General features: G+C 39.1%; 1 protein-coding gene across 2 annotated transcripts in view; it reads left to right on the top strand.

Annotated features, from left to right (window-relative positions):
- The first annotated feature begins 6,336 nt into the window (after positions 1 to 6,336).
- The window catches only part of MCM10 (minichromosome maintenance 10 replication initiation factor), a 30,383-nt gene continuing 10,473 nt past the window's right edge, over positions 6,337 to 26,246 (top strand). Inside the window, exons 1-13 of one of the 2 annotated variants that reach the window (XM_040248541.1) lie at positions 6,337 to 6,406; positions 8,842 to 8,926; positions 11,836 to 12,177; positions 13,538 to 13,642; positions 13,781 to 13,918; positions 15,524 to 15,695; positions 17,722 to 17,887; positions 19,594 to 19,761; positions 20,964 to 21,080; positions 23,307 to 23,506; positions 25,006 to 25,106; positions 25,706 to 25,816; positions 25,903 to 26,020. In XM_040248541.1, coding sequence (XP_040104475.1) covers positions 8,920 to 8,926; positions 11,836 to 12,177; positions 13,538 to 13,642; positions 13,781 to 13,918; positions 15,524 to 15,695; positions 17,722 to 17,887; positions 19,594 to 19,761; positions 20,964 to 21,080; positions 23,307 to 23,506; positions 25,006 to 25,106; positions 25,706 to 25,816; positions 25,903 to 26,020 — 1,745 coding nt within the window. In that variant the 5' untranslated portion in view covers positions 6,337 to 6,406; positions 8,842 to 8,919. Of the gene's footprint in view, positions 6,531 to 8,841; positions 8,927 to 11,835; positions 12,178 to 13,537; positions 13,643 to 13,780; positions 13,919 to 15,523; positions 15,696 to 17,721; positions 17,888 to 19,593; positions 19,762 to 20,963; positions 21,081 to 23,306; positions 23,507 to 25,005; positions 25,107 to 25,705; positions 25,817 to 25,902; positions 26,021 to 26,246 lie in introns of both variants that reach the window. The other variant, XM_040248542.1, reaches the window with a different exon arrangement.

The following is a 26,246-nucleotide window of genomic DNA, read 5'->3' as shown; positions in this document are numbered from 1 at the left end:
CATAGCTATATTAATTTCAGACAAAGACTCAAAGCAAGGAAAATTATCAGGGATAAAGAGCCATTATGAAATGATGAAGGAATCAATTCTCTAAGAAGACATACAATCTGTATTATTTATGTACCTAAAGACAGAGCATCAAAATACATAAGGCAAAAACTGATAAAACTGTAAGGGGAAAAACATGAATCCAGTAATGTAGTTGGAGAATTCAAAATCCTTCTATCAGTGATTAACAGACCTAACAGGCCAAAAAATCATTAACATAGTTGACTTGAATAGCATCAGTCAACTAGATCTAACTTCATATTCTATATGAAGACACATATGAATGACAGAATACACATTCTTCTTAGGCTCACATCCAAGCCATAAAACAGTTTAAAAAATTTAAAACAACAGAAATCATACACAGTGTGTTCTCATGCCATAATGGAACTAAACTAGAAATCAGTATCAAAAATACCTGGAAACTCTCAAAACACTTGGAGATTAAATACACTCTGTAAATAATGCATGCCTAATGAAGTCTCAAGAAAAGTTTAAATATGAACTAAATGGAATAAAATATAACTTCAAAATTTGGGGATGAAATGAAAGCACTGGAAATGTGTAGCACTCAATGCATAAATGGAAAAGATGATCGATCTGACATCAATAATTAGAGCTTTTTTGAAAATAAAAAACTAGAAAAAGAATGGCAAGTTAAACACAAAATAAGCAGAAGAAAATAATGGAAAAAAAATTGAGACCAGAAATCAATGAAATTTAAACCAAGAAATCAATAGAGAAAGTCAATGAAACCAAAGCTGGTTCTTTGAAACAATAAAACTGATAAACCTCTGCTGCTGCTGCTGCTAAGTCGCTTCAGTCGTGTCCGACTCTGGGCAACCCCATAGATGGCAGCCCACCAGGCTCCCCCATCCCTGGGATTCTCCAGGCAAGAACACTGGAGTGGGTTGCCATTTCCTTCTCCAGTGAATGAAAGTGAAAAGTGAAAGTGAAGTCCCTCAGTCCTGTCCGACTCTTCGTGACCCCATGGATGGCAGCCCACGAGGCTCTTCCGTCCATGGGATTTGCCAAGCAAGAGTACTGGAGTGGGGTGCCATTGCCTTCTCCTAGTCATGTTAATTAAGAAGAGACATATTACTAATATCAATACACTATAAAAAGTAGAACTTGAATTAAAACACTCTTAACATCTACATTAAATGCCAAAATGAAATGCTTAGTTATAAATCTAGTAAAATATGTATAAGATCTGATGAAAGACAAAAAACTAAATAAATGGAGAGATGCTCCATGTTCATGTATAGGAGACTCAATATTGTGAAGACTGTCCCAACCTGATCTACAGATTCAAAGTAATTCCAATTAAAATCCCAAATTATTTTGTGGCTATTAATAAAGCAAAAGATCCAGAATAGCCAACACAGTATTGAGTGAGAGCAGTTGGAGGATGACAGTAACTTCAAGACTTACTATAAAACTACAGTAAAAACCAGTGTGGTATTGGTGAAAGAGTAGATAAATACATGAATGGAACAGAGTAGAGAGTCCAGAAATAGACCCAGAGAGGCCACTAGTCTTTGACAAAGAAGCAAAAGCAATTCCATGGAGAAAAGACAGTATTTTCAACAAATGCTGAAATGCTGGCACAGTATCCAAATGCAAGAAAAAGATTATAGACACAGACCTTAGACCTTTCACAAAAACTAACTCAAGCCACAGACCAGGAATAAATCTTTACAAAACATATATCCGAAAAAGGACTGGTATGAAAATATCCAAAGAATTCTTAAAATGCAACAATAAGGAAACAGCCCAATTTTTTAAAGGGCAGAAAGAAAATACATACCTCACCAAAGATGTACAGTTGGCAAATACTGAAAGGATGCTAAACATCTTATGTCATTGAAAGTGAAAGTGTTAGTAGCTCAGTTGTGTCCGACTCTTTGCGACCCCATAGACTGTAGCCCCCCAGGCGTCTCTGTCCATGGGATTTCCCAGGCACGAATACTGGAGTGGGTTGCTGTGCCCTTCCCCAGGGGATCTTCCGGACCCAGGGTTGAACCCAGGTCTCCTGCATTGCAAGCAGATTCTTTACCACTGAGAAAGCCCATATGTCATTAGGGGATTGGAAATTCCAGCAAGATACCATCACATACTTATTAGAATGGCTACTAATTCAAAACAATACCACCACCAAATTCACCTGGGGAGTATGTGCAACAACAGGAATTCATTGCTGGTGGAACTGCCAAATGGTACTTTGGAAGATGTTTCAGCAATTTGTTGCAAAACTAAGCACACAATCCTTGCTATTTAGCCAGATGAACTGAAAACTTACATCCACACAAAACTTGCACCTGAATGTTGATAATAGTTTTATTCATAACTGCCAATACTTGGAAGCAACCAAGATGTCCTTCAAAAGGTAAATGGGTAGTCAAACTATGGATATTGTATCCATATGATAGAATATTATTCAGTGGTATTAATAAAAAGAAATAAGCTAGTATCTAACCACAAAAAGACATGGAGGAACCTTAAATGCATATTGTCAAGTGAAAGAAACTAATCTGAAAAGACTACATACTGTATGCTTTGAGCATGCACTCTGGAAAAAGCAAAACTGTAAGGATAGTAAAAAAAAAAAATCAGTGGTTACCAGGGGTTAGGTGGAAGGAGGAATGAATAGGAAGAGCACAGATGATGTTTAGGGCAATAAAACTATTCTGGATAATACTGATGGTGGATACCTCTGTCAAAACCTATCGAATGTATAACATAAAGAGGGAATCAATGTAAACTATCTCATCATTGTTCATTTGCTCAGTCATGTCTGGCTCTTTGCAATCCCATGGACTGTAGCACACCAGGCTTCTCTATCCTCCATTATCTCCCAGAATTTGCTCAAATTCATGTCCATCGAGTTGGTGATGGTATCTAACCATCTTATCCTCTGCTGCCCCCTCCTCCTTCTGCCTTCAGTCTTTCCCAGCATCAGGGTCTTTTCCAGTGAGTCAGCTCTTCACATCAGGTGGCCAAAGTGTTGGAGCTTCAGCATCAGTCCTTCCAATGAATATTCAGGGTAACTACAGACTTTAGTTAATAATAATAATGTGCCAATATTGGCTCACCAGTAGTAACAAAAAGTCTGATACTAAGGCAGGATGTTAATAATAAAATTGTGGAAGGGGCTATGTGGGAACTCTATTCTTTCCACTCAATTTTTCTGTAATCCTAAAGTTACTCTAAAAAATAAGTATATTATTTTCTTAAAAAATGAAAAAACCTTTGAACTATATATGATTATTTAATATGAATACACATAAAATATATTGTGTACATCATACAATCAAGATTCTGGTAAAAACTGCCTAACAATTTCATCTGAACCATAATGAAAGGACTCCGTTGGAATTGGTTTTAATGAGATATCAGATTCATTATGCTATCATTAGTTCAGTGGAAGAAAGCTGACATAACAGCCAGTTGCAGCATTTAAGTGTAACAGGAATCAAGTATATGAACCAATATTCAAATGTTTCCATGAAAGAAGGAAAGGTACCAAAACTGCTTTGCTATGAAGGGCAAAAAGTGGAAATAATTTTATATCCTCTTTGGTATCTTTTGACTTCCAGAGTTTATCATTTTAAAAATTATTGAAGGAACATTATGTTCTCATTGTGAAGATACTAGTCATCACTGAATACCATAGGTGTTCTTCTTTTCTAGCTAAGTAATTACAAAGATATGAAGTATAATACAAAAAAAAAAAATACTGGCTCAGGAACTCTCACTGTTTATGTAGCAATTTTGTCCTTTAAATATATAGATCCAAAATCATGGATAACATTTATTCCACATACATAATGTATATATTGTAGTTAACTCAGCAAAGACCACATACATAATGTATATATTGTAGTTAACTCAGCAAAGACCAAGGAAGAAATGTGTTGAATGTTCTTATGAATTAATTAAAACCAGCAAGGCTAGAGAGTTTATTAGCTTCCCTTGTAAAACATCAGTAAAGATGGAGAACATACCCTGTTGCTTAAAGTAACCTCTAGATAGTTTGAAAAGCAACAGACATTTATTTGGGCAACAGAGACAATATTCTATTAGGAAAACAAGAGGTTGGGTTTTCCTCTTTCTCGGAGGGGTCATTCATCTCTCAGTAGAGTGTTGCCTCTGAGGAAGGATACTTTTTTCAGTAAAGAGTTTTGTCCAAATAGCTGGACAAATTCAAGTTTGGGATAAGACTCTAGAGAATTCTGTACCATTAAGCATGAGACATAAAGGCATATGTAAACAGATGCCTACAGGCAGGTGATAACGGTGCTATGGAAACTGGCCATTACTCCCAGAAGATCTGATTTTAAATAGCATTGTTTTCTGCTGGGCCTATCATCTGGCATGTTAACCCCCAGAAACATACTCTAAGATACTCTGCTTCTAAAATCTCTAGAGAACTCAGTAAACCTATACTTGAAGCCCTGATATGTCCCCTTGGCTTGGGTCACAAACCTAAAGGTAGTGCTGAAATCTCCACGCCACCACCTCAGGCTGAACTCACCATGTCTATGCTGTGCAAAAGCAAGTTCTGCCTCTATAATTCTGCTGGTCTCCCAGCTATTGCCAATGTGGCAATCATCCTCTCTTCTTCCTGCCAAGGACACCTTTCCTTTGGTGAGTTACCAAAGCAGGTAAGTTTCCTTCATAACATGTTTCCCATTCTTCTCTTCCCTTCAGCTCTCACAGTCAGACTCTCACAATCTCCTGTGGAATTTCTTTGCCTCCAGTTTCTGGTATACCCAATTCCTGAGTACCTATCTTTGTTAGCTTAATCATCCTAAGCATTGCCTGATAAAGAAGTAAGAATAAAAGTTAATACACATTTAATGCTTACTTACATGTGTTGGGCACACTCTGCATATTTTTAAGTTTTTCTCATGAATTCCCTATGAAATAACTATGACTGTCCCTGTTTTGCAGGTGGGTAAGTTGGGGCTCAGAGAGGTTAACTAATTTAGCCAAGGCTGCATAGTTAGTATGTGGCAGTTAAAAATCACACCATCTTAACTCCAGAGCCTAAGCACTTAGCCACACCTTCCCCTATCTAGCTCTTGTACCTTCCTCCCCCACCTGCTCAAACATGGTCCTTTTAACACTTACAGAATAAAGTTCTTGACTTGGTATTCATCATCTGCCACACAGTTTGATTTATCAACTTAAAATGTTTTCACCTCACCCTCTCTTTCACCTCCTCCAGCAAAATTGGTGCCCCCTAGTCACCTTATGTAATTTGTCTTTTATGCATAGATCACATCTCCCAAATTAGATGTCTGCCCACCCTTGCACAACAGAGGCACTAAGTGATTATGACTGATAACCAGTGTGTAAAAATGTACTGGAAATTCTCATTTGATCCTTCCCCCCTCATCAGCACTCTAGAGACGAAAAAAAAAAAAAAAAAAAAGAGCCCTCCAAAGCGAAGTCATTTGCTAAGGAGGCAATGCTCTCGAAATTTTCTCTCTGTAACATTTCGTGTGTGCCAGGTACAAGCAAGAGGAGAGAGAGGAAGATATAGGACCATGAAGACGACAGTCCCTTGTCTTCAGATGCTTCAGTCCCTGAAGACAGTCTCTTGTCTTCAGATGCTAACCTTTTGATGGGAAGAAACAGAAAACAGTTACTCCCAACTCTGACGCAATTCCCAGTCTAAGGACCACGCACTCCTCCAGAAACAGTCGTTTCTAGTGTGTTAAAGAATATCACCTAGTCTTTCCTTCTCATTTTTTACAGGTGATATTACTTCCCCAAGATAAGACAGAGGTAAAAGTGGACCAGACTTTTCTTTTAGTCCAATTATCTCAACTGAACACGATTGTAAAATGATCACCTAAAGGAAATAATCAACCACATCTATATACAGGCAACGCAGCCACTGGCAATCGGTGAGGGCAGGGGGAAAGTTTGCAATGGGTTCCGCGGTCTGAGATTCTGTCTAGGCTTGTCGGCATCAAGAGTTACCCTCCACCTCACAGGAAGAGAAAACGAAGCTTAGAATCGGATGACACAGAAAGTCCCGGAAAATGTCAGGAACTGACCACAAAAAGACACATCTACTTCCCGACGCTAGAACACTTATCCGGAGAAGCCTAGGACTTTACCGACCGGAAGTTCCCCTGCCCCCCAACAAAGAGGGCGCCGGTCACGTGAGCCAACCTGATTGCTAAACGCGACGTTCACGTTCTCCCCGCCCCCTTGAGGTCGTTTCCGCCAGAGCTCTGAAGTAGCCAATCAGTACAGGCCTGAGAAGGCGTGCGTCTGACGTCAGAAGCAGGGGCAGAGAGGAGTTGGAATTTTGGCGGGTCCGGCTGTGCAGGGTAAAGAGGTTAGGAGCCGGGTAAGAAGCGGGTCTGCGAGTGTTGAGCGCTGGTTGAGGGACCGCCGAAGGCGTCTGTGTGAAAGTTTAACGAGCTCCTAGGGCGAGAGGCGCGGAGCTCGGGGGCGCGCAGGTGGGTGAGACTGGAACTAGGCGAACGCTGAGGTGGCTTGGGCCGAGCGCTGGGCTGACGCGGGGCTGGGCGGCCGGGAGGGCCTTGTGTGCGGAGCCATGGACGGTTCCGGAGCTAGGAAAGGCGGGTAGTTCCGAAAGGCGCCGAGAGGTGCCAGGCGTTCGGCCGTCCAAGCTGTGTAAGGGTCCATTTTTTTCTCTTTAAAGATTACCGTTTAAAACGTTTTGTAAATACATGCCATTTGGATTTTCTCTTTTATAAATTTATGCTTAAGTTTATGATTTGCTGATAGGGGTGCAAGGCTCCCATCGCATCTACTTTCGTGTTATCCAGTTTAAAGTGGGTGAAAAAATGAAAGTGAAGTCGCTCAGTCGTGTCCGATTCTTTGCTACCCCATGGACTGTAGCCTACGAGGCTCTTTCGTCCATGGAATTTTACAGGCAAGAATACTGGAGTGGGTTGCCATTTCCTTCTTAAGGAGATCATCGCTACCCAGGGATTGAACCCTGGTCTTCTGCATTGTAGGCGGGCGCTTTACCGTCTGAGCCACCAGGGAACAGATAACAGGTACACCGTAGTGGAATGTGCGATAAAGTCGTGAAACCAGTGAGGTGACAGGGTTCCAGAGGCCTGGTCAGATAGAGTGGTCTGGAAAGGCTTAGAAAAACTGGTAGTTAAGCAGAGACTGAGGAATGAGAAGGAGATAGAGGAGAGCTATCCAAAGAGGCCTGAAAGCACTTGCGTGTTCAAGAAGTTCAAAGCAGGCTAGTCTGCATGAAGCATTATTGCGGGGTTGGGGTTGGGTAGAGTGGTTGTAGGAAAAAATGAGGAAGTGAAAGTAGGTAGGAGAGCGAGTAGTCTTTGTAAATTTTGTTCTAAGGGCAATGGAAAACTAATTAGAATTTTATTAAGGGAATACTGCGATCTGACTTATGTTCTTAAAAGATTGCAGATATTGCTGAGCAAAGAAAAGATTATTGTAGTGTTTACAATTCAGAGGGACAGAGAGTCTAATAGAGTATTCCAGGCAAAAGATTGATGGTGACTTGGACTAGGTTTTTGGATGTAATTGGGGAGAAATAGAAGATTTTCAACTGAAAGAGTTGAAAACCACCGAGTGACTGAGCAGGAGGTCTGTACTGGCAATCAGGGAACAGTGTTGTAATTAATCTTTCCCCAGTAGGGGGCTCTGAGGTATACACTGAGTTCCAGATACTGAACAAGGCTCCCAGGGGATGTGATCCTATGCCTCTGAGATTTCTCCCAAGTCCTCACACTCCTTTCAACCTTCACTCCCTCCATTCTTTCTTCCCCCAGGACCAGCACCCAGATGCTCTCCTTAAGACATCAGTACTCTCATGATTTTCCCACTTGACTCCTTAGGTCAGAGTCTTCCCAGATGGCTCATTGGTAACAGAATCCGCCTGCCCGTGCTGGAGACATGGGTTTGATCCTTGGGTGGGGAAGATCCCCTGGAGAAGGTCATGGCAACCCATTCCAGTATTCTTGCCTGGAGAATCCCATGGATAGAGGCCTGGTGGGCTACAGTCCATGGGGTCCCAAGAAGTCAGCCACGACTGAGCAGCTGAGCACAGCACAGAAGATTTTAGCAATATATTGAAGAAAGAACCCTTAGCATTTGTCAGATGGTCCTAGATGATGGGGGTGGGGGGTAGGGTGGGAGGGAGGTTGGTTATAGAAATGACCAAGACAGTTTGCCCCTTTCCAACCCTCAGGAACCTTACAGTCTTGCAGATTCCCCAGTTGACAGCACAGTGCCAGATACATGATAGATTGTAGGAATGTCTGGTGAATAAATGAAAAGAAAGCACCGTAATTAATCCTTGACATCGAACTTATCAAGATCATATGTATTATAGAGCACTTATAAGTTAAACAATAGCCTAGAAAATAGACGCTTTTTTCTTGTAGTTTTAAAAATCATTTTAAATGAAAAGAGGAAAGTGCACAGGATAATATAAAGTTATCCTACTTAGCTATGCCAGCTATTCCTCTGAGTGTCATAATACCTGTTCACAGTTTGTTTCATCCGTGTAATCTAGTATCACACAAAACAACTCTGTACCTCAACGAAGTTTGCATAACAGTAGCTTGCAGACAAGACACATCCATACAAGGGACTGCATCCATACAAGGAGGGAGAGAATGTTGGTGGTGGGGTGAGAAATGGCCAGAGCCTGGATTAATTCTGAGCTTAAGCTCCTACAATTTGTAGGATGCTGGATTTGTTGGATATGTAATGTGAGAGAACAGTTGAGAGTGATTTTTTCCCTGCATTGATTCCACACAGCCAAGGTTCTGCATTGCTGCCATCTCCTGGGCACCTGATACTCCTTCAGTTTTCCATCACCACCGTTCACTTGACAGCATGGATGGTGAGTCCTGGCAGTTTTCTCAATTTCCCTTTGTTTCATGAAAAATCAATCTTTTGTCCGTGGGCTTGTTGTTACTTATCTCTCTCTTTGTCTCTTAGTCACTAAGTCGTGTTCAGCTCTTTTTGCTGCCCCATGGACTGTAGCCTACCAAGCTCCTCTTTCCATGGGATTTCTGAGGAAAGAATACTGGAGTGGGTTGCCATTTCCTTCTTTAGTTGTTACTTAAATCACTTATAAAATAGTGAAAATAGCTACCTTACCCTCAAGCATTGTCTGAGTAGCAATAGAAATCTCACTTCAGTCAGTGAATGTTATTTGTTTTAACCAGGTGCACTTTCTGTTCCTAACATTGGTTGTCTTTCATAATAATGATGGTTGGCCAGGCACTGCTCTAAGATCTTATGCATACAGTTGGCCTTCCATATCTGACGGTTGCCCATCTGCAGACTGAACCAACTGCTTGCATGTAGAGAATATTTGAGGGGAAAAAAAATTCCAGAAAGTTCCAAAAAGCTAAACTTGAGTCTGCTAAGCTCTGGCAACTATTTACATAGCATTTACATTGCACTGGGTGTTATAAGTAATATATTAGGGATTTGAGCATCTGTGGATTTTGGTATCCATGTTACTTTAAAATATTTATATAAATTATTTCACACTACGTATTACTCCTCTCCTGGTTTCATTCAACATTGCATGTAACATTGATGCAAATCAAAATATGGTTTCATTTTATTTCTTTCAATTGCTGTATTTCTTTTAATTACAATCCATGGTAAGATTGAATCACATTTTAGTAATCCATTTTCCAGTAAAAGGCATATGGGTTCCAATCTTTTACCACTATAAACTATGCTGCAATTATGTTGTTTTCTTTCGTTTGGCACATGTGTGAGCATTTCTCCCTACCACCTCACCAGCATCTGAGACATCATCCAAGATTTTTTAACTAATCTGATGGATGATTTTAAAAGGTAGCTCACTATTTTAATTGCATTTCCAGGATTACTAGTGAAGTAGAGAACTGTTGGTTTATTTATTGGCCAGTTGGATTTCTTTATTCTTGATTTATCTGTTTCTTTTATTTGGTCATTCCTACCTCCCCACAATTTGGGCATGATTCCTTTATAAAATCAGGCATTTAAAACACAGACATTAAGGATACATGATATACTCCCTCACTGAAAAGATGGGGGCTGAAATCTAGAGAAGTTAAGGGCCTGTTCAGGATCACATGATGAAACAGGTCAGCACAGGAGCCTGGGTTAGGATAGAGACCTCTAGGTCAGCAAACCAATACGCTTTCTACCACTCTACGCTCCTTGACCTCAGAAGGAAATGAGCCAGTAACTCAGGGTCTAGAATCTGATGAAAAAACCTAAAGCTTAAAGTCAGAGATTGCATAATGATTAATCTGAGTTGCTTAGTCAGCAGTGATTCCAAGACTACAGGGTGTAGCAAGAGAGAAGAGGCTACTTGGCTACCCAGGTTCCAAGTGAGATAACCGCATCCCCAAAACGGAGCCAAGAGGCCCTCCTCTCTTTCCCATTCCAAGCTGTTACAGAGAGCACACCCTGGAAGAGGCCTGTGCCCAACACCACTGGGAACCTTGGGTGAGAAAGGCTGCCTAGTGGCTCTACACTCTTGGCCTTGAATCCATCTTTTCATGAGAAAACCAGAGCTGATCTCTCTCTATGTACTAATAAATATTTTGCACATATCCCTGCAAAATGAACAAAATTTAGAAGTAGTATAAGAATTTGTCAGAGCTAGACTAAAACCACTTCAACAGATTTCAGTATCAAAGGTGAACTCTGAAGTGAGGCTGCCTGGGTTCAAATTCCTGCCCTGGACAGTTTCACCTCTGGCAAGTCACCAAACATTTGTCTTCTTGTCTATTTTGCTCTGAGGAAAAAATCAGTTAATACAGTCATCCCTGGTATCCACAGGGCATGTATTCCAGGACCCTGCATGGATACCAAAATCCAGATGCTCAGGTCCATGATATGTTAATAAAATGGCATATTTTTTTGCATACAAGCTACACATATCCTGTACACTTTAAATAATCTCTAGATGACTTATAATACCCAGTGCAATGTAAATGCTATGTAAATAGTTGCCAGATATGTTAATGAATATGTATTTATGTTAAAAGTATGGAGAATGGCCTTGAGTGATGCATCAAAATTATGACAGTGATTATACTGGGACCTGGTGGCTATGGTAAGGAGTTAGGATAAGATTTGACATAATAAGCTTCTAACGTAAAAGCCAGAAGCAAACATGATAAAAGGTTGTGTGTGCATTAAGTTGCTTCAGCCATGTCTGACTCTGCAACCCTATGGACTGTAGTCCACCAGGCTTCTCTGTCCATGGGATTCTCCAGGCACGAATACTGGCATGCTTGCCCTTTCCTTCTCTAATAAAAAGTTAATTATGGCTAATTCTGGTTGATGGGATATGAGTACATTTAATGTAATGCTTTGTAACTTGCTGTAGTTTTTAAAAATTACTCAAACAATTAAAAAGTGGGGAATGTATACATCTAGGAACTAAATGTATACTTAGTATGATTTTCAATTATTCCATTGTAGATTGAATTTCATGTGCAGGAAGTCATCTGATTAGCTTAAGTAGTGTAGATAAGGAGACCTAGTCTAGTGGCTGGCCCACTGAGATAACTAAGCAGATACTAGCTCCTACTTTCTTAGCCTAGTGCCCACCAAGAAGCACTTGGGGAGAAGAAAGGTAGAAACAAGAACGATAGTTACATGTACCAGGCAAAAAGGTGAATCTGCAGTCATTTTAACTGCGTTATGAATGTTGAATGTTTTGACTCTGCTTTGTCAATGGCTGTTTTTCACAGATAGGCTTCCTTTTTTTCCTTTTTCTTCTTTTTCCCGTAGGGGAGGAAGATGATTTGTCTCTGCTGACTGCATTGCTGGAGGAGAATGAGTCAGCCTTGGATTGTAATTCAGAAGAGAGTCAGCCCTTGACCCAGGAAGATGGTGAACCTGACTCATTTGATGAGCTCTTTGATGCTGATGGTGATGGTGAATCTTACACAGAGGAGACTGATGAGGGAGAAGTGGAAAAGGCTGAAAACGAAAAGGAGAATTTGGCTACTCTCTTTGGAGACATGGGAGACTTAACAGATGAGGAAGAAGCTCCTACATCGCAATCAACTAAAGAGAGGGTCGTCTCTGCTCCTGCTCCCAGTCAAGGGAAAACTAATCAGGAGTTGCAAGGTGCCCTAACCACTTGCTTTCTCTAATTTCTTTATGATAGATCAGATGAAGACTATTCATCTGACAGCTTTCTTCAAAATAGCTGCTGAGTCAGGGGTAGAGATACATGACTTTGCAAAAAAAATTGTAGAAGTTAGTGGAGCAAGCATTTAAAGCTAGCATTTGAGGGCATAGCAGTCCCTGATATCAGGGTCAGCCAGCTATAATTGAGCCTTTGCAAAATGGCTCTAACATTTCTCACAATTATTACAGAAAAATAATACTTTGGGAATTAGCAAAGGGAGCCAGGGACAAGACTACAAAGCCACCACATATTCTGTTTGAGCAGAAGACCTCTTCTGAACAGATCCATCTAGGAGTAGCTTTTTCTTTCTTTCTTTCTTTCTTTCTTTCTTTTTTTTTTTTTTTTAGTGTTACAGATTTTTTTTTTCCCTGTTTTTATCATCTCACAAAAAAGCAGTATGACAAGTTTTTTAGTTCATTGTTTCAGGAGCATTGGAGCATGTAAGTGACTTGTCCTGGGTCACTTATCCTAATCTGTATGATTAGGATTCCAGGTGGATTTTGGCTACAGAATTTCTATTTTAATCCCAACAGGAGATTCAAATACTTATAAACATCAACTAGAAAAGGTTTATCTATATTAGTTAGTTTTATGAAGTTGTTGTTTAGTCACTATAGTGTCCAGCTCTTTTGAGACCCCATGGGCTGTAGCCCACCCAGGCTCCTATGTCCATGGGATTTCCCAGGCAGGAATACTGGAGTAGGTTGCCATTTTCTTCTCCAGGGAGGAGTGCCATTTTCTTATTCCTGACATCTCTGATATGTATTTTTTTAATTTACATATATATTTTTAATTGAAATATAGTTCATTTATAGTGTTATTAGTTTGAGGTGTATTGCATAATGATTTGACATTTTTATAGATTATATTCCATTTAAAGTTATTACTGAATACTGGGTTATTCTCTGTGCTGTACATTATATCCCTGTATCTTACCTGTTTTGTGTTTTAAATACGGAAAGCTTCACAAATTTGCATGTCATCCTTGCTTAGGGGCCATAATCATTTCTTGACTCTTAAGAACTTGTCAACCATGGACATGTATCTAACTGTCAATAGTACAAATTCATAATCAGCTTTGGTATTAGAGATTTGTTTACTGGAAATACCATGTTTACTTCTCTAAGGGGGACTATTTAAAGTGCAAAAGTTAATTATGAGTTCTCAGTATGTGATTCTATTGTGGGTCTCAAGTTTTGGAGGTGATGGGTAGACATCAAAAATCATTTCAGCACTTTCATTATGTATGGTATTTCATCTGGCCTGGTTTTTAAATCAATATATTTTTTCCCGTAGATGAATTAAGGAAGTTGCAAGAGCAAATGAAGTCCTTACAAGAACAGCTGAAACTAGCGACAATTAAACAGCCTGCAAGTCCAGCCCTTTCATGTAAAACTCCAGGTAATCAAACTAATTCTAGGGATAGTATGTATTTCTCTTATAAAGAAATCATAACATTACTTCTGCATCCAACTCCTGGTGAAACAGTTTTTTAACCCCTTTCTAAATTTTCTTTACTAATTTCTTTTAACCAAGTAGATAAGTCTCCACGTCCCCCTCTTAAGGAGAAGAAAGTTCAGAAAATTCAGGAGTCATTGTGCTTTTCTGCGGAGCTTGACGTCCCTACTCTACCAAAACCCAAGCGAGTGGCTCGGACACCAAAGGTCTCACCTGCAGGTGAGTACTCATGACCCCTAGTTTCTCACTGCCTGGGCTCTGTTTACAATATATTTTGGTACTGTTATGTATGGGTGTTTGTCTTGGTCTGTCTTACCTGCCTATTGAGAAAAGTAAGTTTCCTGGAAATGGGAACCACGTTCTATATTTCATAATTTTTGTGTACATCACAAAGTGCTTAGAAAATACTTGGGTAGAGAATAAGTATTTAAATGCTTAGTGGATTCAATTTTTTTTTTTTGGTTCTATAGTCCTGTAGTTGAATTATAGTGAAGTATAACCACTGGGTTGAGTTCTTATGCTAGAAAGCTAGAGATTTAATCTTCAGGCGGTGAGACTGAGGCACAGTGATCTCTTTAATAAAATGGTCAAGTTTTATTTGAAGCCAGAGGGTTCATTCTTGTGAAAAGTCATCTTTGCCAGGAGGATAGAGTGGTATTCAAATCCTATTTCGGCACATACGTATATTCACACAAAATAAAATGTAAAGGATTTGTAAGCTCTGTGTATTGGTTTTGTCATACTGTCTTTTTGCCCAAAGCAATTACTCTTTGGAAGATCTAAGAGAAAATGACCTGGAGATAACTAGGCTTAGAGTAGGCAGCATTTTATTGATCACACATGTTCAAAAAGGCCCTTTTGACTACCATTGGCATATGACACAACAATACAGAATGGCTGTAGCCTCTGTGTGTTCATATTTATTTGACAACAGATGATATATTCCATGCATCCACTTATTAATGGTGTTTATTCCCTTAGGAGCTCTGGTATTACTAAAGTATTTTATTAGACAGTGTCCAAAGTTGGGTTTTGAGATGTTGAGATAAGGGTATGGTTTCTGGCAATTCTAAAAAGGTCTAGGGTTACCCTAGCCCTTGCCTTGGGAGCAGTGATCCAAAGTCACTTTGAAAGTAAATACCAATCTTATTTGAGAGAGAGTTATACTTATTAAGGAGAATACCCAAGCTTTCCAACCCTCATGAACATTATCAAATGCTTGTAATATATGAAAAGAACCATATCAGAATATCCTGGGTCCCCTAACACTCCCGCGACCACCCCCATCCCCACTCCAGCACATACACACAAGTAAAATTAAATGAATTGAAATGAAACAAGAAAGGGAAGCTAAATTTGAATGTCTTTCAAGTAGAATTTGACCTGTGCACAAATCTCCACTAATTACTGATTTCAGAAGGAGGGCTTTTACACCTTATGAAATCTGCCACAGTGCTCTGTATATGGTGACTATTCAAGAAATGGCATGGCACAGAGAAACAGTGTTTTAGAGTAGAATTGATGCAGCCACTAGCCGCTTGTGACTAATTAGATTACAAATTTAGGCATTAATTTCCTTAGACACACTGGTCAGTTTCAGGTGGGCAGTGTCCACTTGTGGCTGGTGGCCACCACATGGACAGCAGTGGTATAAAACATTTCCATACACAGGAAGTTCTAGACTACGCTGCAGAGGTTTGGGGGTAGTACAGAAATGATCCTGTGGGTTACTGTTGTTCTCTCAAGATTTGACGTGTTGATTAAAAAAGAAACAATTCTAATAAAAAAATGTTTAATTATCAGTATGGTTTTTATATTTTCTAGAGCCCCAATGCTCACCTTTGAAGATGACAAGTGTACCCTCCCAACCCCTGCGAACAACTCCTGGGAACAAGCCTGGTGGGATGACTAGGGATCAGAGTACAGGGACACCCAGGAGCTCTGGGGAGATGGCTCAGGAAGTCTCCGTGGAAGCCTTCTCCGGGCTGAGGCTCAGGTCAGTAATTGTGAGAGCCCTCTCTTTCACTCTGTTCGTAGGCCCCACAAGATGCCTCTTCCTCCTTCCTAGGGACTGAGCCTTCCAGAATTAGTGTGTTTGTACCGCTGAGTCACATGAGACGTATAGCTCTTGTAGTTTACCATACTAAGCCTTTGGCACTGAGTTTGACTCCGTGTATTTACATATGAATAAGGAAAGTTTTCTTTTGTTTGTGTAGAGAGTAAAAGATATATGTTCTTAAAATGAAATCAATAAATAATAAGCACTGTATTTAACCAGAAACTAGTAGGAACAGTGGTAGAGACTATTCTTAAATACCTAAAGGAATATACAGTTTAACTAGGATAGTAGCATCTTCTTATAATTAATGTTAATAGAAATAACTGTGCTCTTTTGTATTGTTACGTGGAGAAATTAAGATATTCATGCAAAATACAAATGGGGAGTGGGAGAGAGGCTCAAGGGAGAGAGGATGTATATACACTTACAGCTGATTCACATTATACAGCAGAAACTAACACAACATTGTAAAAAAACAATTGTCCTCCAATTTGAAAAAAAAAGAAATGCATCCCAGGATCAGTTCAGGGAAAAACCTGGACTTCTAAGTCTTCTGTGTCTACTGCTTTGCATCTCTGTTATTACTGCTCTTGAAGTCCTGGGCAGAGACGACATCCTTACTCTGAAATCAGATTGCCTTTAGTACTGAGCAGCCAAGTGCAACCCCTCTAGAACACCTGAACCTTGTCAACCTAAACTAAAACCGCTGAGCTTTTAAATTATATGTTATTGGGGAGAACAAGTGACTGTTGACATGCAATAGAACTTTATTGTAATAACTCCATACTTTTCAAAATTGGGTGTGGGGGATCAATATTTTAATTACATTTGAGACAGAGTCCAAGGAATGGAATGTAGTAAAAACTCACTGAGGGAACTTGAGGCTTCTTTTTCAAGGTAAATGTGGCCCTCCTGAGATAATACTGCTTTTGCCAGTGGAAACACCCTAGAGATAATAAAGATGTTGCTCATGTGAGTCTTGGTATACATTTGAACTGAATGGAAGTAGACGAAGTTGAAACTAGTCAGCCAAAGCTTCTGTGGGGCCTACAAATTTAGGGGGTTGCAGAGTTGTTTGAGTCTTTCTCATGATTGTTCTACTGAACCTCAGAACCTGAAGATGCTCTGTAGGATCGTAGCTTCATAGTAACCTGTTAACTCAGAAATCAAATAAGGAAAGGATTTCTCCATTTATGTCAGTGTTTCCCTCCTGAATATTCTTTATTGTTGAGTTAGCCCTTGGAGTTTCTAGTCTAGAAAACTTGTGAAAGAGTCAAAAAGCTTGTTTTCTCCTGACTGCTTTCTCTCGTCCTATGATCCAACATGAAACAAATTTTAATATTCAACTAGAGAAAAATAATTTGCAAATTTTATGAGTTTTAACCAGTCATTAGAAACAAGAGTATATTAATTGAAGCTTGAGTCAGTTTTTTTTATTATGTGAAAAGGTTGGCTTTTAAAAAATCTAATTAGAAACAGTAGAGCTTATGAAATTCTCACAGAATTGATGGAATTGAAATATCTTAATTTACCTAAGCAATTCATGATTTTGTATTAAAATCAAGAGACTATTTTTAAAAGAATATTATATTAGAATTCATAAGAACTTAAGTAATTTGTGGTCTTTACTTTCTACATAAGTCCCAGTTCTATATCCGTGGAAAAGCAAACCTGGTCTTTAAAATTATCTCCTTTTGGGGAGGAGGCCATGCTGTATCGCATGGGGATGTTAGTTCCCCAAAAAGGGTAGAACTTGTGCCTCCTGCAGTGGAAGCACAAAGTCTTAACCACTGAACAACCAGGGAAGTTTTACCTGCTGAAAAAATACGTGCCTTGTACTAAGCCTCCCTGAGAATAGGTGCTTTAGAGATTTCTGTCCATAATATCTCTTCTAACTAATTTGCTACAGTGCCAGGTTATCTCTTAGAGTAATAATCTACCAATTGCTGGTGTCTTGACCCAGAAAGCCTCGAGTATCCTCCATAGAAATGAACAAGAAAATGATCGGCCGAAAACTTATCAGACTGTCTCAGCTCAAGGAAAAGATGGCAAGTGAGAAGCTGGAAGAAATAGACTGGGTGACGTTTGGGGTTATATTGAAGAAAATCACTCCACAGAGTTCTAACAGTGTAAGCTATTTTATTAATCAGCTGTTTCATCACAGATTGGCAATGGAGACTCATGTTCTTGATTTGTTACCCAGAGCCCATCAGTGTTTCATTTTGTAGTCATTGCTAGTGAGTTCTCAAATTGCCACACCATCACCTGGTTGGTACCAGAGGGGGAGATCTGTAAGGAAGGCCCTACTTAAAGAAGGTCTGGTTGGACAAGTTTCTTGCGCTTTTTATTGTCCACATCATTCTTATTCATTTTACTTGTTGTTTGGTGATGCCTGTGGATGCCCTACGACTCTGAATAATCCCCCTTGTGGAAGGGGAGCACGTCCTCAAAGACCATTTGAAGAGCCTTACTAGATGTAAGATGTCAGTCTCTGAAGTCCTGATATTGCTGACCTGTGCCAGTACAGGATGGTACATTTCATTTGACAAATATTACAAGAGGTCTGATAAGTTTTAAAATCACAGTTGACTGAGGAATAACAAAAATTATTCTGTGGCCAAGTCAGAAAAGCTGGATTCTAAGCCTCATTCTCCATTTATCAGGAGATTAGGTGGCCCTTACTGTTTCTTTAAGGACCTCCATTTCCTTATCTGTAAAATGAAGGAATTGTCTTTTGATTACCTGAAAGGCTGTCTCTAAAATACTGCAGATTATCTTGTTCAAAACTAATTTCATTCTCCAGTTTTGATCTTGGCCAACCTTAAATTTTTTTATGAATCTGACACCAGGGGTTGAGTTTCAGATTCTGAGTCCTGCTCTATATCTGGTCTGTCTCAGTAAATGTGAACAAGTCTGGTTTTCATTTGATTAAGTTCATAATTGCATCATCACTGGCTATAATGACATTGAAATAATAGGTGTGAAATTTATCTGAACTTCTCTAAGAATGGCATTGTATAAATCCTTGGAAGAATAATTATAATACTGGAGTTTAGGCAATAATTCACTATAACCTGTAGCCATACCCACTCTAGGCTGCCTCAGTGAAATAGCTTGATTCAGTATTGTGTGAATTGCTTTTTTAAAAAATCTGTAAACATGGAAGTTGTTCATATTAGTGTGTGGCTAGCATTTTGAGTTTCTTGATATGTCATAGTATTTCCAAAATTTTAGAGTTAAATACAACCAGTTTTCTTTAAATGATGTTGTTTTTCTTCTAAACTAAGGAAAGATTTAGAAGCATTGAACTGAAACTTCCTTATTAATATTAAAATAACAATGATAAATATTTTTAAATATATATCAGTAAATTTTTTATTGGAATATAGTTGATTTGTGATGTGTTTTAGGTGTACAGCAAAGTGATGGTTATACATATGTAGATTTGTTTCATGTTCTTTTCCATTATGGTTTATTACAGGATATTGAATATAGTTCCCTGTGCTTTACAGTACTAGTCTTTATTGTCTAAATATTTTATATACTAGTTTGTGTCTGCTAATAACAAGTTTGAAGAAAAAAAGTTAACGAGTTAACAAGAAAGCCATTTCTTTCTGAGGCTTGTCTTTCTTTACCTTCATTTCTAAAATGAGAAGAGGCATACCAAAGCCTTGAGAAAGGATTAATTTATAATTAGCAGACATTCTGATGATAACCTATTCAGACTAGGTCATGCTTAGATATCTTCCACAGTAGAACACTTGGACTGTAAATGAAGACATTGTAACCCATTGTTGAAGATTTATTAAAGATAAGCATAAATGATTTGCTCCAGGGGAAAACATTTAGCATCTGGCGACTGAATGATCTTCGTGACTTGACGAGATGTGTATCACTGTTCTTGTTTGGAGAGATTCACAAAGAACTCTGGAAGACTGAGCAGGGTTCTGTCATAGGGCTGCTCAATGCAAACCTCATGAAGCCCAAGGATGGTTCAGAGGAGGTAAGACTCTTTCCATGGGTTTCTTTTGTGTGTGTGTGGTCTTTATAACTTGGCTGAGTTCTATCAAAAACCTTTATGCTGGTCTACCTCCAGGTAATAAGTCAAGCTTTTGTATTATGTTGACTCCATTTTACTGGCTTTTTGTTTGTCGTTCATTTCTTACTTGTCAGTATTCTGAATTTCAGACTACGCTAGAGTATTTTATGACAACTTATTTCATTATATTTTTTCAAATTCGTTCCAAGCTTCCTGGAATTTATTTTTCAGTTCTTGGGCTCAGGTTCCCTTCCATCTCCTATGAATATCCTTGATAGCATCAGGAAGGAAGGGTTTATAGTTGAGGAGGTTTTGTTCCATTTGTTAGTACAATCATAGCTGCAACTTTACGAATTTTCATTTTTAAAGTGACTTTTCAGAGTCTTAAGCAGCATTAGAATTTGGGTTACTACCTACTGATTCTCTAGTAAACTGCAAACCTAGGTACGTGAACACTGTTTCTCCACAGATGTCAACAAGAGGCTACTGCTTCTGTTATAGACACATTGTATCAGGAGGAGTAAGAGACAAAGTTGTTGCATTCATTGCTTTCAGGAGAGAAGACCAACAAATCTTCATTTATTGGTTTGGAAGGTGTTTGGCCACAAGTAACAAAAGCTTCGCTACAGTTCTTTGTAATGGTAGACACTGAGGTTTTTGTTTTTCTTGGATAATAAAAAATCCAGGCATAGGCAGTGTAATAATGCCCTAACACCAGGGCTGGTGTCCATGAGTCTCTCAGATTTCCCTCTTGGTCACAAGATGGCTTGAAACCCTAGCCATCATATCTCCACTGAAGCCAGGAAGTCAGCCAGCCTCTTCCCTGCTTTTATATAAAAGCAGAAGCTTTCCTGGCTACCTTCCCAGCAGACTACTACTTCAGTCTCATTGGCCAGAGTGCAAAGAGTGCTAGGAAAACTGGGAACCTGCTCCATCACTCAAGGCTGAGCGTTAGGATTCTGATAGTAAAGACGCAGAAGGGAACAGAGAACTAAGTGTCTTCTTTCCCATTTCTACAACTGTTTTACAGAGCACTGGCTTCAAATCCCAGGGCACTGATGAGAAGGACAAAAAGCCTAACTCATGCCAACCGTTATTATATCCATTCTTGCTGGTGAGGGGCCATAACTGTTTGCTTTTAATTCCCACTACCTCTTTTTCTACAGATATGCTTATCTATTGATCATCCTCAAAAGATCTTAATTATGGGGGAAGCTCTTGACCTGGGAACCTGTAAAGCAAAGAAAAAGAATGGAGAACCATGTACACAGATTGTGAATTTGGTAGGTTTAAGCTTTGTTGGGGTGGTTTTTGCTAAAGAAAGAAACTAACAAGAATAAATTTTAGGCACTTGACCTGTAATGACCTATTTGGAACTGAGTTTCCTACATAATAGGAAGAATCAAAGAGAGAAAGTAAAATGTGTGGTTAATAATGGCCAGTTTAAAAAGCTGAGGGCAGGGGAAGGATTTAACTTCTTAGGAAACTGATCTTTTATTACCAGCTGATCGGGAACTTTAAGAAAGAATTTTAATTTGCCCTCAATTCTTTCTAGTGTTGAAGATCAAACACTAATGATGAAATACACTGCAACCTTATTTTAGCCAGATTCTACCTTTTATTAGAACTCTCTTTTTTGAAAAGTAAAAAAACATTGTACTGAGATAGAATGCATGTACCAGACCATTCAGTTGTGAAGTACACAATCTAGTGATTTTTAATGTATTCACAGGATTGTGCAATCATCTCCACCAGGTAATTTCAGAACATTTTCAGTCCCCTTCTAAAAACCCATACCCACTAACAGTAATTCTCTATTCCCCTTCTCCTCTAGTCCAGGCAACTACTCATCTACTTTCTGTCTATAGATTTGCCTACTCTAGACATTTCATACAGTGGAATTGTATAATGTACAGCCTTTTGTATCTAGCTTCTTTGGACTTAGAATAATGTTTTTAAAATTCATCTGTGCTATGCTCATGCTACAAAGCCTTTTATCAGCACTTCATTCCTTTTGGTATTTGAATGATACTCCATTGTATGGATAGGCTACACTCAGTTTATCCATTGGTTGATAGATACTTAGGTGGTTTTCATATCTGACTGTTATGGATAATGCTGCTGTCAACATGCATATACAGGTTTTTATGTAGATGTCCATTTCAGTTGCCTCAACTGTATACCTGGAGTGGAATTGCTGGATCTGTATTTAGGTTTTTGAGGAACCACCAAACTGGTTTCCCCAGGTGGCTTTTACAATCTCCCTAGCAGTATGTGAGGGTTCTAGTTTCTCTGACACTTTGTTACTGTCTGTCTTTGATTACAACCATCCAAGTAGATGTGAAGTGGTACTTCTTAGAGCTCTTTGAAAAGACTGTATAATAGGATCTGGTTTCATCTCTTTTTTATTTCGCTCATTGCTGTCTAACAGATGAACTAGTGAGCAGGAAATAGGGAGGAAGGAGACAGTTGGAAAGAGGTCTCAGGGGACGTATACCTATCAGATCACAAGAGCTGGACCATTAAACCTCCATTGTCAGCATCTCTTTAAGTTTCACCTAGTTCAACAATACTTAATAGTTTCTCTTTGCGCCTTTCACTGTAAGGGTAGCATTTGTCTGAGAGTCAACCAGAGAAACAGAAAGGAAATTGATTTTGTTTTATTTTTTAACTTCTGTTGAGGTAAAATGCACATTGTGTATAGTTAACCATTTACGTCAGTAATATTTAGTGTATTCACTTTATTGTCCAGCCACCAGCTTCAGGTTTCAAAATCTTTTCATCACCCCGTTAAAAAACACCCCCTAGCAATTAAGTAACTATTTCCCTGATGACCTATAATCTGTTTTCTGTCTCTGTGGATATATGCCATAAAAGGAATCATACAACATGGGACCTTTGTGTCTGACTTCTTTCATTTGGCATAACATTTTGAAGGTTCATCCTAGAAACTGACTTTATTTCCATTGTAGAAAGAGGACAAAGGCAGTTTGAAAAGTGCCACTTTTTCTTGTACCCAAATAGTGTGTTCAGAATTTAGTCCCCTTAAATTTTTTCTCTTAATTTCTATTGAGTATAGTTGATTTATAGTGTTGTGTTAGTTTCTGGTATACAACAAAGTGAATTAGTTATATATATATATATATACTTATACCTGCTCTTTCTTAGATTCCTTTCCCATATAGGCCATTACAGAGTACTGAATAGAGTTCCCTGTACTGTAGAGTAGGTCCTTATTAGTTATGTATTTTATATATAATAGTGTGTGTGTATGAATCCCAATCTTCCAATTTATCACCCCCACTCCACCCCCTTACCTAGAGGATGAACTTCTAAGTTGCTTCTTAGCTGTGGATAGAAAATGATCTCAGAAGTTAGCCGGGAGAGTTTTGCCCACAGAATAGCTCTCTGTGAGGCTGGGAGAAAGGAGTTGTAAAGGAGTTGTGTCCATTAACATTGTCCCTAGCCTATTGCCCTAATGTTGATACAGCTGCTCTTTCTCTTCACAGAATGACTGTGAGTACTGTCAGTATCACATCCAGGCCCAGTACAAGAGGCTTAGCGCCAGGCGAGCTGACTTGCAGTCCACCTTCTCTGGAGGCCGCATTCCAAAGAAATTTGCTCGCAAAGGCATCAGCCTGAAAGAACGGCTGTGTCAGGATGGTTTTTACTACGGAGGCGTTTCTTCAGCCTCATATGCAGCCTCAATGTAAGACATTCTCAGAGCTTCTTTGAGGGCTGGGGTCTTCATTTAAGAGTAAACCCAGGACTTCTCTGGTGGTTCAGTGGTTAGGACCCCATGCTTCCATTGCAGAGGGCGTGAGTTGCATCCCTGATTGGGGAAGTTCTGCATGCTGTGCTGTGTGGCCAAAAAGGAAAAAACAAAAAGTAAGCCCAGTGGTTGTATATTTTTGTCCCAGTCCTAGAAGGTTTGTACAGGTTTTATCTTTTATAACAAGCTGCCTAAAACAATGTAGCAGAGGAGAAGAGACCCAAAACAAGGTTACTTCATTCCTGGGAGGAGAAGAAAACACACTTAGAAGGAGGAGAAACTGAGTCGGGCTCTCCTGGTCTTTAACAGGGAGCCTGCACTTCCTCTTTGGCTTCTAATGTGAATAGTCCAACTTTGTCAGGATTGATTGGCCACTGAAAGTGTTCATCATAGTGTTGACATCCTTGAAATCATTTCCATTGTGAGTGTGAGGTTGTAGATCTCAGGGAACCCACAGTGAATTTAGTGAATGAATATGCAGAGAAACCTCACAGGGAAGGGGGATACTGCTGAAGCTGGCACTCCTGGGGATCTCAGCCTGTCCCTAGAGTCCCTGAGTAGGTGACTGATGGCCTGTCACCTGACTCTATAAAATACATTTGAGGCAGGGATTTGGCTCAGGGGAGGTATAGTTGGTCCAAGAATAAAACAGATTTTGTCCTCAATCCAAGAGCCATTGGGCTAGAGGACTCTCACCTCTATTTTGTAATATCAAAGAACATTTTTAAGATTTAAAATAATGTCTGTATTTTAGCTAATTGCAAAAGGCAGTGCACATAACATTATTTTTTTTAAACATGTACATTTTAGCCAAAAGAAGACAATAAAAACCATCTATAATCCCACCATCTAGATAACTGTTAGTTTTGGTATATATGGTTTGGGGGGGACATTTCCCATAAGTATAAATTTTTAAGAGTATAAAATGAGGTCATAGTATGCCTATAATTTGCAATGTTCTTCTTTCCCATAAAAATAATGAATTTTTCTTTGTGGACTATTCACTTAATGGCATTATTTTTAGTGGCTACAGTATTCTTTCACATGGCTCTGATAGTTTAAATAATTCTCTATGGATAAACATTTATAGTATTTCTAACTTTTAACAATACAAAGCTTCCATTAATATCCTACATTTTTGCATAGGTCTTAATGTAAATCCTAGACTTCTTGATAAGTCCTACTCTTGATCAAAGTGTTGGCATATTTTTATTTCTTTTGCCAATTTACTTTTCCGGAATGGCCTTCAAGCAAGTTTTAGGTTGCCTGTCTTAGGTCTGTGCCATAATGCACACACCAGTTAGTGGTAGGACCATGGTATTAACTACAGTCTACTTAAAAGGAGCTTTGAGAAACATTGATATTTTGTAACGACTTTTCTGCCTTCTTTACCTCATAGAGCATTGACTTTCAGTGGTTTTCATTTTCCTTTTCAGTGCAGCCACTGTTGCTCCTAAAAAGAAGATTCAAACCACTCTAACTAACCTGGTGGTTAAGGGCACAGACTTGATTCTTCAGGAAACTCAACAAAAACTAGGTAACTTTGTATCATTCTCCATCTTAAATTTGTAGTCTTCAGGATTGAAAACAGTTGGTTCCTAACTCTAAATTATACTGAGTGACATCGCCTAAAGTAAAAGAACCAAGCTTCGTTGGCAGCATCTTAAGCTATAGCATATTAATATTAGCTGTGTCTTAGGTTTTTAAAACTTCTTGATGTATCTGGGTCTAACTCTTAGTGTCTGGCACTAGAATCAGTATTGTCAACTTCCTGTCTTTCACTAAAACAGGTCCAGGTCAGAGAATGCCACCTCCGCTCTGTCCTTGGGGCTCTGTTTATAACAGCGGTCAAAGTCTAGCATGGACCCTTGCCCGTAGTGTATAATCCAGAAATAGTGTGTAAAATGACCCCTCAGATAATAGTATTTTAATCATTTTTCAAAGTAAGATATTTGTCTTACCTTTGCAGTCCTACTGGTCTGATATTAGAGGTTAAGGATTCTCTTTTTTTCTTGATATTCCATCTACTTCATTTTACAAATGAAAAAATTATGAAAGCAGAGTTTAAAAAGGAATAAGATACATGACAGAAAATAGACTGAATTTTGAATCTTCTAAACCTGATATATATTTCAGGAATACCCCAGAAGAGCTTGTCTTGTTCTGAGGAATTTAGGGAATTGATGGACTTGCCTACATCTGGAGCTAGAAACTTGAAACATCATTTAGCCAAAGCCAAGTCATCAGGTAGAGTCAGCCTGCACCTGCTCTAGTGCCCACACCTGAGACCCTGCCCCTCTCAGAACTTCCTCAGCCTGTGGCTTGTGTTCTAGGGATCGTGGGGAGCCCGAAACCTGCTTTCCAGTCTATCTCAGCATCAGCCCTCTTGAAGCAGCAGAAGCAGCATATGTTAGAGATGCGGAAAAAGAAGTCAGAAGACAGACAGAAACGGTAGGAGTCGCAGGTTTAATATTCGTTCAGATTGCTCATCTTGTGAATTCTGGGGCTGTCCTAATAGATTTCAGAAATGTAACTTTGGATTTGAGGTGGTTGGCCACTTTTTCAACTTTGAAATTTTTTTAAAAATAATTTTAGCATAACTTTTAAGGTTATAAAGCATTTAAAGGTAAGTATTTCTGACTGATGCTAGTGAATCCTGAGACCAGGTACTACAGGC

This window comes from Oryx dammah, unplaced genomic scaffold (assembly GCF_014754425.2).
Source record: "Oryx dammah isolate SB20612 unplaced genomic scaffold, SCBI_Odam_1.1 HiC_scaffold_10, whole genome shotgun sequence".
Lineage (NCBI taxonomy): Eukaryota > Metazoa > Chordata > Mammalia > Artiodactyla > Bovidae > Oryx > Oryx dammah.
The sequence above is the reverse complement of the archived record's forward strand: the minus strand, read 5'-3'. Positions and strand labels throughout refer to the sequence as shown.